At 39.2% G+C, this 11,807-nt stretch overlaps 1 protein-coding gene across 1 annotated transcript; it reads left to right on the top strand.

The window, feature by feature from the left end:
- The first annotated feature begins 7,389 nt into the window (after positions 1–7,389).
- Positions 7,390–11,580, top strand: LOC149181414 (uncharacterized). The gene has a single exon (XM_089414204.1). It carries the CDS (start codon positions 7,390–7,392, stop codon positions 11,578–11,580), a length of 4,191 nt encoding a protein of 1,396 aa, XP_089270330.1.
- Positions 11,581–11,807: the final 227 nt, after the last annotated feature.

The following is an 11,807-nucleotide window of genomic DNA, read 5'->3' on the forward strand; positions in this document are numbered from 1 at the left end:
TGATAGCTTGATGTTTATTGTATCCATTTTTCAGGAAAACTTTAATAAGGTGTTCTATTTTTGTTTCTAGGTGTTCTTTATCAGAGATTCTAAGGGCTCTGGTAGCTAATGTGTTGAGGACTCCTAGTTTGTGGGTAGGGTGATGATGTGAGGAGGCATGTAAATATTGTTCGGTGTGAGTATTTTTTCTATATACCTGGTGGGATATAGAGCCATCCTCATTCCTAGTGATGAGGATATCGAGGAAAGGGAGGCTTTTGTTGACCTCCACTTCCATGGTGAATTTTATGGAAGGGGATAAACTATTTAGGTGTTGCTTGAAGGTTTCTAAGGTTTCTCTTCCATGAGGCCATATGATGAATGTGTCATCCACATATCTTTTCCACAATTTAGGTTTTAGGGGTGCCGTTTTAAGGGCTTTGTCTTCAAAGTCTTCCATAATAAATTGGCAATAATAGGGGACAGGGGTGACCCCATGGCGACTCCACATGTTTGTTCATAAATATCTTCCATGAAGCTGAAAAAGGTTGATCTCAGGCAAATTTCTATGAGCTTTGATGTGTCAGGGTCTGTTAGTTTGTAGATAACCTCCATGGCATCATCAATGGGGATATTGGTATATAGCGAGGTGACATCAAAACTAACTAAAATGTCATCTTGATCAAGCTTGATGTTCTTCAATGAAATGGGTTGAGTCTTTGACAAAAGAGTCTGTGTTTCCCACTAGTGGTTTTAGTTTTTTGGCTAGGTGTTTTGCTAGATGGTATGTAGGTCCATTAATTGTGTTAACTATTGGTCTTAGAGGGATGTCCTCCTTGTGAATCTTAGGGGCTCCATAAATTCTTGGTGTGTATGGATTGCTCACTATGAGATTTTTGTTATCTTGTATCTTACTAGTTTTGATTAGGTTGCATATTTTCTTGGAGATATTGTTTAAAGGGTTTTTGTTGAGTTTTCTGTAGCAGCCACTGTTATTTAGATGATCTAGCATTTTTGCTTTGTAGTCACTTTTGTTCATGATAACGGTGGCTCCTCCTTTGTCTGCTTTCAACACTACAATGTCAGGGTTGGAGTTCAAGGTTTTGAGAGCTAGATACTCTTGTTTGCTGACATTGCTTTTGGGGGGTTTTGCTTTTCTAAGGGTGATTGAACAGTCTTGTCTGATTTGTTCTTTTATGTTGTCAGGAAGGTTCTTGATACCATATTCAATATTGCACAGAATGTCTTCAACAGGGATTTTTCTTGGTGTGATGGAGAAATTTAATCCTTTTCTTAATAAATTTATGGTGTGTTCATTTAATTGCATGTTAGATAAATTTATGACCAAATTGTCTTTTTTATTAGGTTTATTATTGTTATCGTTATTAGTGTGTGATATATGTTTGCTATTATTGTATTGTTTATGTGTTGCTGCAGGTTGGGACAACGTAGGCTGGAAAGGAGGCACGGGCGAGTCTGGCAGCTTTGGTTGGGTTGTTTGCTGTGGATAGGGGTTATTATATAAAACTGCGTGCTGTTGATTGTTATGAAGACCTGCGTGCTGATGACTGCATGGGAAAGACTGCGCTTGTTGGGTGGGAGACTGCGTAGGCTAATGATTACAATGCTGGCTGGGGGAATGTTGCGTGGGAGACTGCGTGAGTGGATGCTGGTGTAGGGGACTTCTTGGGGTGGGTCTGTTCGCTGACCGAGATTGTATAAGACTGCGGGGGGTGTGTGATACTGCGTGGAGAGTGGAGCTGTATTGTATTGCGTGGAGAGTGGAGCTGTATTGCTGTATTGCATAGCGTGGGGGACTGTGTGTTAAACCTGGGTAGGGCTTTATGGTGTGTGCAAAATGTAGGCTGGGCTTTATGCGATGGCTGAGTGGATTGTGAAGGGGCTAGGTTGCTTTCTGATTGCGTTGTCAGTTTATGAGGCTGCGATGAGGTTGGGTTGTGTGTGTTGACAGGTGTATTCTGCACAGAGGTAGAAGGTAAATCGCTGTGCATTGGGTTTGTTGTTAGGTCTAAGTTTCCAGTGTTTTTATTGTTATCGATAGAAAGATTATGATTGATGAGGGATTTTAATGAGGAAATTTGCGAGGTATTGATTTTAGAGTGAGAGCTGAAATCTGTTACATTGTGGAGTGCTTTTTTGTCCATTAGTTTGGAGAATTTTTGAGTTTGTTTAGTGATTGTAAGCTGCTCCAGTCTACTAGTTTTTAATGCAGAAGTCGAGTCAATTAGTACCCATAACTCAGGTTTGATTAAATTAGCTAAATTTTTATGAAGATTATAAGTTTTTTGGGATAAAGTGCTGAGTTCATACTTGGTTTTTCTGATTTCGCTTCGAATCAGAGCAATGCTAGCTTTGATGAATATTTGATTATTGCGCTGGCTTCTCAGAGAATGATTGATTTTGGCAAAGGTAGGAATAATTGATGAATCTCTGCATCTCTTTAGAAATGTAAGGTCAGTCTTCTTTTTCATTAAGAGCCATCTGTTTCGTTCAAATCTGCGAACTTCTTTCATAATCTCCCTTCCGCATTGGGTGAGTATCTTGTCTTTGAGGTTTCTGCGAGTTTCATCATTGCTTAGATTATCTTCGGGATCCATCGCATAAGGATTCTTTTTCATCGACGTTTCGAACCAGCAACGGTGGTTCATCTTCAGGATGTGAAAATGTTGAAAGACTGGTCTTATTTTTCCAATTATATATAGAGATGCTTAGCCGACAGATATAATTAATTTAATTATTCTTTTTAACTTTTAGGTTTTATGGTTATATTAATTATATTTATTTTAATTTTCTAATTTTCTAATTAATTTAATTTAGTTTTAGTTTTAATTAATTATTTCTATTTTAATTTTTTTAATTTAATTTTTAATTATTCCTTATTTTAATTATAATTATTTCTTATTTTAATTATAATTCTTTTAATTTATTAATCTTAATTTTAATTATTATTTATGTTAATTAATTTTAATTTTAATTATTTATTTATTTTGATTATTATAATTATTATAATTATTAATTTTAAATGTTGCAATTATATTGTTTCTATAATTCTTTTAATTGTATAAATTTTAATTATTTGTTTATTTTAATTATTATTTTAATTAATTATTAATTATTAATTGTTTTGAATGTATTTATTTTGATTATTTATTTATTTTTAATTATTATTCTAATTAATTATTAATTTTTAATTGTTAATTGTTATAAATTATATTTGTTCTAATTTATTTATTAATTATAATTATAAATTTAAATTGTTCTAATATATTTATTAATTATAAATTTAATTGTTGTAATTATTTTTATTTCAAATTATTTATTTAGTTTTTATTTATTAATTTTACTTGTTTTGATTATTTATTTGTTTTTAATTATTATTTTTATTAATTATTAATTATTAATTGTTATAATTATATTTGTTCTAATTTATTTATTAATTATAATTATAAATTTAAATTGTTCTAATATATTTATTGATTATAATTATAAATTTAATTGTTGTAATTATATTTATTTCAATTTATTTATTTATTGAGTTATTTTTATCTTGTATTTGTATTAGTTTTAATGATAAGTCATGATTATTTATTAAGGCTCCCTATAGATTGTCCTATGTTGAGGAGTTTATTCTAGTTAAGATATTTTTGATTGATGTTTAATTCCTCTGATTATTATTATTTTATTTTTTTTTGAATTTCTATTTTATTAAGGTCAAAGTGTGTTATTAAATTAAATTGGATTAGATCTAATTATGTTTGTTCTAGGTTAATTAGGGGAGGATTCTGGTTAGGGGTAGATTTGGATGATAGGATTGGAACCCAGTTTTTGCTTATGGTCCATCCATCGTCTCTGTTGAGGTTATTAGGGTGTTTTCTAATTTCTATGGCTTCTCTGAATTTTCTTATGAAGTAGTGATCGCTCCTGGCTAAGATCCTGGTGTCTTCTATACATATTTGGTGTTTAGTTTTATCAGAATGTTCAGCTAGGGCTGAGGATTTGGCTCGATTGTGTTTAATGTCAGCTGAGTGTTCCTGGATTCTTATGTTAAAGGATCTTCCAGTCTCACCTACATAGGGTTTGCCACATGAGCAGGGAATTAAGTAGACCCCTTTATGGCATTTAGGGTCCACTCTGTCTTTCACTGGATTAAGGCAATTGCGTATCATGTTTAAGGGTTTGAAAGTGGTTAGAATTCCAGAATTCTAACCACTTTCAAACCCTTAAACATGATACGCAATTGCCTTAATCCAGTGAAAGACAGAGTGGACCCTAAATGCCATAAAGGGGTCTACTTAATTCCCTGCTCATGTGGCAAACCCTATGTAGGTGAGACTGGAAGATCCTTTAACATAAGAATCCAGGAACACTCAGCTGACATTAAACACAATCGAGCCAAATCCTCAGCCCTAGCTGAACATTCTGATAAAACTAAACACCAAATATGTATAGAAGACACCAGGATCTTAGCCAGGAGCGATCACTACTTCATAAGAAAATTCAGAGAAGCCATAGAAATTAGAAAACACCCTAATAACCTCAACAGAGACGATGGATGGACCATAAGCAAAAACTGGGTTCCAATCCTATCATCCAAATCTACCCCTAACCAGAATCCTCCCCTAATTAACCTAGAACAAACATAATTAGATCTAATCCAATTTAATTTAATAACACACTTTGACCTTAATAAAATAGAAATTCAAAAAAAATAAAAAATAATAATAATCAGAGGAATTAAACATCAATCAAAAATATCTTAACTAGAATAAACTCCTCAACATAGGACAATCTATAGGGAGCCTTAATAAATAATCACGACTTATCATTAAAACTAATACAAATACAAGATAAAAATAACTCAATAAATAAATAAAAACTAAATAAATAAATAAATTGAAATAAATATAATTACAACAATTAAATTTATAATTATAATCAATAAATATATTAGAACAATTTAAATTTATAATTATAATTAATAAATAAATTAGAACAAATATAATTATAACAATTAACAATTAAAAATTAATAAAAATAATAATTAAAAACAAATAAATAATCAAAACAAGTAAAATTAATAAATAAAAACTAAATAAATGAATAAATAAATAATTTGAAATAAATATAATTACAACAATTAAATTTATAATTAATAAATATATTAGAACAATTTAAATTTATAATTATAATTAATAAATAAATTAGAACAAATATAATTTATAACAATTAAAAATTAAAAATTAAAAATTAATAATTAAAAATAAATAAATAATCAAAATAAATACATTCAAAACAATTAAAATTAATAATTAATAATTAATTAAAATAATAATTAAAATAAACAAATAATTAAAATTTATACAATTAAAACAATTATAGAAACAATATAATTGCAACATTTAAAATTAATAATTATAATAATTATTGCTGCATAACAAAGTTTATTTCCAGAACGCAATGGTGAAATGATTGTTGAGTAAGAATTCTAGTTAACTTAACTTAAGAATAGGAGGTTGAGCTCTGACCTACTACGGATGCCTGCGCACCTGCAGCCATTAACCGAACCCTGCAACCCTACTCTTACCTGACGGATCACGCTGCGCTGCCAGTCCACTGCTGAAGGCCTTTCATGGCACAGCCAGCAGGAGGGGCGGGCTCTGCCCCCCCTCCTTTGAATACCCCAACCGCCGGCGAGAAGCAGAACAAAATCCCTCTGACCCCTCCTGGCAATATTCCCGAAACAGAGCAAGAAGGACAGAGGACCAATGACAACGAGATCCATGCAGATCAGCCTGCAGCTACAGACTCAGAAACTGAAAAGCGCCAAAACGCCTCTTCGTCACAGCCAAAGGCGACTTCGGCTACCTGCATTCCGAAGGCGGCAGAACGCATCAAGATAGAACTGCCCAGTCATCGAATCAATGGAGAAATCCAGTACATGCAGGATCACGCCTTGATCGGAAAATTTCTGGGCTTTTGGCCGACAGAAAAAGCCTTGCATGGTTGGATCGCATCAAAGTGGAAACCCAAGGGACAAGTTACACTGCAACTGGGTCCAAAAGGCTTCTTCACAGCCATATTTAACTGTGTAGAGGACAAATCTAGGATATTCGAGGGTGGCCCATACTTCTTCAACTCATCAGGACTGTACCTCACAGAATGGAAGCCACGATTCAACCCTGATAAAGAAGATTTCAGCTGGGCTCCTGTATGGATCAGAATGTACTCCCTCCCAGTGGAATACTGGAAGGAAGAAACGCTTGCAGACATTGGCAACAGATTGGGGACCTTCATCAAAGTCGCAGAGGAAACAAAAACGCGCAAATACACATCCTATGCTCGGATCTGCGTTAAGATGCACCTCACCAAGACTCTGGCAGACTCGGTAAGTCTCTTTCACGATGATTTTGAATGGATCCAAACTCTTGATTATGAACACATCCCTTTTCGTTGCCGCAAATGCCATGTGCATGGGCACCTTTTCAGGGACTGCCCTCTTAATCAGCAATCCAAAGCCTTTCCCACTGAAACCCTGACCGATTCGGAAGGCTTTACCAAAATCCCCAACCGCCGCAGGCATACCAAGAAAAGTCAGGCAGCCCCAGAAATCACAACCAGATTAGACTCTAGGAACAAATTTTCTCCTCTGGCTACCCAAGACCCTCCTAGTGTGGAGCCTTTGGAATCTGTTTCTCAGCCCTCTTCATCCTTCAATCCCCCAGCCCACAAGCATTCATTTAATCTTGGCTCTTTTCAATCTCCTCTCCCGCCTTTTGAAGACATCTCAAAGGTAGCTCCAGATCCCAGCGCCCCATCTGCCGGCAAAGGGAAATCAGTTTTAGACTCCAAACAACAAGCCTCTGCCATGGATTTAGACGCAGCATTAGCGCTAAGCCTACAGGACACCACAGAGGAGGATGAGCAAAATGCCCCTAGCAACATGGAACAAGATCCGGAGAACATTATCCTAGAAGGTATTGATATCCTAAAACTTGAAACAGCCTGCAAGCAAAAAGAATACAATACCATTCCTCCCTGGCAAATAGATCGGCTAGAAGGAGTCCTAGCCAAGGTACAGCACAACAAAAATCTAGGCATACAGGGAGGAAGTCCATGGGATGGAAAAAAGAATCTCAAAGAAACCAAGAAGAGGGGACGCAAAACGGATCTACAGCGAACCATCGCAGTGGGAGAATTACTTATGGAATCAGGGAGATTCCCTAAGTTGACCAAGTACTACAAACCCACATCCCAGTTACCATGAAGCTCATCTCCTGGAATGTGAGAGGACTCAACAGCCCCTCAAAACTCAGGATGATCAAGAACTTGATACAACAAGAAAAACCTTCCCTAGTTTTTCTTCAAGAAACCAAAAGCAGCACAACCGCTATGGAGAAAGCTCGAAATAAGATTTGGGCAGGCAGCAGCTCAATGTCAGTAGATGCCTCAGGGGCTTCGGGTGGACTCGCCATACTATGGAATCCACAGATCCTTACTCTTTATGACTTCCATGCCACCCATTTCCTCATTCAAGCATCCTTTCATCTAATAGGAACAAATATCCACGGGCACCTTTCAAATGTATACTTTCCGCAAAACATACAGCAGAAATTGGATCTGTTGGAAACGATCTCCATTCTTAATGAGCACAGACAGTTCCCGCTCTGGATCAGTGGAGGAGACTACAACATTATACAATCGCTGGAGGAGAAGACAGGTGGTAGAACAAGGTTAGAAAATGACAGCAAAGGACTCAGAGATTTTATTCAGGACAACCACCTAATGGACATTCCAACCACCAATGGGATCTTCACTTGGACTAACAAGCGCAGTGGCACCAATCATATTGCTTCCAGGCTAGACAGGTTCCTCCTCTCAGATAATGCAATCCATCTAGGAGGAGACTTCAATGCATCCATCTTGCCCCACGGAGGATCGGACCACTGGCCCATAATGCTCCAATGGTCTCGGCCTGGTACACGATGCAATAGGCCTTTCCGATTTGAAGCCTTCTGGTTTACAAACCCAAAATTCAAGCAAATAGTAGAAGAAGCATGGAAGTCCTACAGGCCACCAGAAGGAGCCAAAATGTATCAATTCCAACAAAAGTTAAAAAATTTAAAACAAGTCCTCAAAAATTGGAATAGAACACAATTTGGCAACATACAGGAAAATCGACAAAAGTTGGAAAAGCAAATGGAAGCACTACAGCAAGATATCATTAAAGAAGGCCGAACAGAGGAACAGTCCCAACAAGAGCAAATCCTCTGGCATCAAATAGAAGAACGGAGGAAACAAGAAGAAATACTCTGGCGACAAAAATCGCGAATCAGCTGGCTAAAAGAAGGAGAAAAGAACACCAAATTTTTTCACAGGACAGCTCTCCAAAGGCGTATGCACAACAACATCACCTTCATCAACAACCAACAAGGAGAGCGAGTCGAAGCCCACGAAGACATGGAAAAGGAATTTACAAACTACTTTCAAGACATCCTTAAAGAGCCGGCAGGAAACAGGGACGCGGAAATTAGGGCCATCACTCAGCATATTCCTCGAATAATAACAGAAGAGCACAACAACAAATTGCTACAGCCCACATCTCTAAAAGAAATTGAAGAGGCCATGAACCAGCTCAAGGACGGCAAAGCCCCTGGGCCAGACGGCTTTACAGCCAATTTCTACCATGAATTTTGGGAGCTAATCAAGGAAGAGGTCTGGGAACTGGTGGAAGAATCAAGAAGCATGCATTGGATTCTCCCGGCCCTCAACACCACCTTTATAGCATTAGTCCCCAAGTGTGCTGAACCAAGTAAGCCTGAAAACTACAGACCCATCGCTTTATGCAATGTAATATACAAACTCATCACCAAGGTCATTGCAAATCGGCTCAAACCTCTCCTGCCCTTACTCATTTCGCCGGAACAAACAGGTTATGTTGAAGGGCGGCAGATCATGGATGGCATCATCTTATCAAATGAGGTGATTCACTCTCTCAAGATTCTAAAAAAGCCAGGTATGCTTCTAAAACTAGATTTATCTAAAGCATTTGACAAGCTCAGTTGGAACTACATACAAAAAATGCTTTTAGCTTTTGGCTTCAGTCACACTTGGACAAGATGGATTATCAATTTGATCTCCTCTCCGAGCTTTTCAGTTCTGTTAAATGGTTCTCCTTCCTCTCCCTTTCGGCCATCTAGGGGCATAAGACAAGGGGACCCTCTGTCGCCTTTCCTCTTTGTCCTTATGGCCGAAGGGCTGGGTAGATTGCTAAAGGCAGCTGTCTCCTCCCAAATGCTCAAAGGCATCTCTGTTCATGGCCTTCCCCCTCAATCCCACCAGCAGTTTGTTGACGACACCATGCTCTTTGGACACCCATCCTCGCAAGAAGCCTCTGTCTTTAAATCCCTGCTTTCCATTTTCTCCAAAGCTTCAGGTACCTCCATCAATGCCTCGAAATCCCAGCTCTACTTCTTTAACACTCCCCCCTCCACTCAAAGGAACATAGCCAGAATAATGGGATTCACTATCTCCAAGCTTCCGTCGACCTACTTAGGGGCTCCCCTGGCCGCTGCGGCTATAAAGCATTCCTCCTGGCAGACTCTTCTAGATAAGCTCGAATCCAAACTCTCTCTTTGGACTTTCCGGGCTCTCAACATTGCCAGCAGGCTTGTTCTGATCAAATCGGTCCTTCAAGCCATGCCTTTGTACCTCTTTTCACTCTTGGCCGCCCCAAAATGGGTTCTAAAAACCATTCGCAATCTTCAGCGTAACTTCCTTTGGGGGTCATCTGGCTTGAATAGGAAATGGGCGCTTGTAAATTGGCAGGACGTCTGTAAACCCAAGTCGGAAGGTGGCCTAGGTCTGCGAGATCCTATACAAAGCAACAATACTATGGGAGCTCGAATGTGGTGGAACTGGATCACCAAGCCTAACTCACCATGGGCCAAAATATGGCAGGCCAAATATGCACCAGGCAGTCAATGGAATGATTTAATCAGAATCAACTCCACTACTCAAGGATCACCTATATGGAACGCAGCCAAACCCCACAGTAAGTTCATTCAAGAACATAGTTTCTGGGAAATACACTCCGGCAATACGGCAAGATTCTGGGAGGACTCTTGGCAGCAGCTCCCCAAGCTGGCTACAGTATTTCAAAAGCCTCTCTGGCAAGCGCAGATGCAGCAAGCACACCTCACTCATGTCCATCAATTCTGGCAACAATCCGCAAGTCATGACTTCAGAACCTGGAAGCAGGCCAGTCTCTGGCAGAGAGATTGGCTAGGAGAAACATATGTGGACATAGATCAAGAATTATCATACAGAAGAATCCGATACTCCACTCAACAGGATCGACTTAGATGGGGCCATAAGCCTAAAGGAACTTTCACCACCAAAGAGGCACACCAGCTCAGATACACCGACAACCAGATCGATAAGGACCACATCTGGGAAAAGGTCTGGCAGCCAGGACTATGGCCCAAAATCTCTACCTTCCTATGGCTTCTCAGCAAAAGAAGAATACTCACTTGGGACAACCTGGTAAAGCGCGGATTCGTAGGGCCATCAAGGTGCCCAAATTGCAACCTTCACTCTGAGACAATCGGTCATCTCATGGAAACATGTCAGCTAGCAGCGCAAATATGGAGGAAAGTTGAAACTTGCAATATGAGATCAGCAGCCAGGACAGAAGATATAACCGAGAATTTAAGAAATTGGCCCAAAAACCCCTTCAAGAGTCAGCTTCTTAACTCTCTGTGGAGCCTCTTACCAGGATTCATATATTGGACTCTTTGGAAGGAAAGAAATCATAGAATCTTTAACAATTCCTCCCGGTCCATAGATGCCTTATGGCTGATCTTAAACAAACACCTGCAAGAAACTCTTGCCATCAAAACCTGGTCAGATGCAGATATGCCAGACTCTCCAACGGAACGCAGGATTCTGAAGGCATGGAATATGAACCTCTCAGCAATAACGAAGGAAAGCACCCGAACCTCCAACAACACCGCCTCTCCTACCAGCTGGTCCCCTCCAGCCAATGCCACCTACAAGTTAAACTTTGATGGAGCAGCCAAAGGTAATCCAGGGCACGCGGGCTATGGAGGAATTTTCAGACGTCATACAGGGGCAATAATGCAGATCTTCTATGGCTCGCTTGGCAAAGACACCAACAATGTAGCTGAATTAGAAGGATTATGGAGGGGCATATGCCTTGCAGAACAAAATAGCTACTTCCCATTGGAAGTGGAGGGAGATTCCTTAATTCTTATCAATGCCGCTCAAAGAATTCAGGCAAGCACGCCAGCTATCAAGGTGGCCACGAGCTGGAGGCTACTAAGCAGAATGGAATCATTGGAGGAAAAGCTACAAAATCCCCAAAGTATAACCTTCAAGCACGTAAGAAGAACAACGAACAAAGTGGCAGATAGACTAGCCAACCAAGGAGCATCTCAGTGCATTTTATATTTCGCAGGATCTCTGGATACATCAGAAGATGACAAGCTTAAAAATGACTGCATTTCCCTGGCGCAGAAGGATCTCACCCTCCCGGATGCGGGTGCAGGAGTGACGTGTTGATGGCGTTAGCGGTCACGTGGGCAGGTGGCAGCCCCGTGACGACAGGTGGTACCAGGTGAGGCGGGATATCAACCCGCATGCAGTCCGACGGCCGAAGGCATTAATGCCTGTCTTCTCAGCTCGCGCGAGATGCTTGGCTAACGGTGCAATGGAGCAATTTAACGAGAGAGGGTTTGTTCCGCAGAGGAATATGGGCTGGCATTACGTTGATGCCCTGCTGCGCTCAG

Source organism: Pinus tabuliformis, chromosome 3_2 (assembly GCF_031772625.1).
Source record: "Pinus tabuliformis cultivar Carrire ecotype Pingquan chromosome 3_2, CPIR1, whole genome shotgun sequence".
NCBI classification, from domain to species: Eukaryota; Viridiplantae; Streptophyta; class Pinopsida; order Pinales; family Pinaceae; genus Pinus; species Pinus tabuliformis.

Bases quoted from the DNA above. Each gene is read 5' to 3' on its own strand.
- LOC149181414 (XM_089414204.1), top strand. From the start codon at position 7,390: ATGGAGAAAGCTCGAAATAAGATTTGGGCAGGCAGCAGCTCAATGTCA.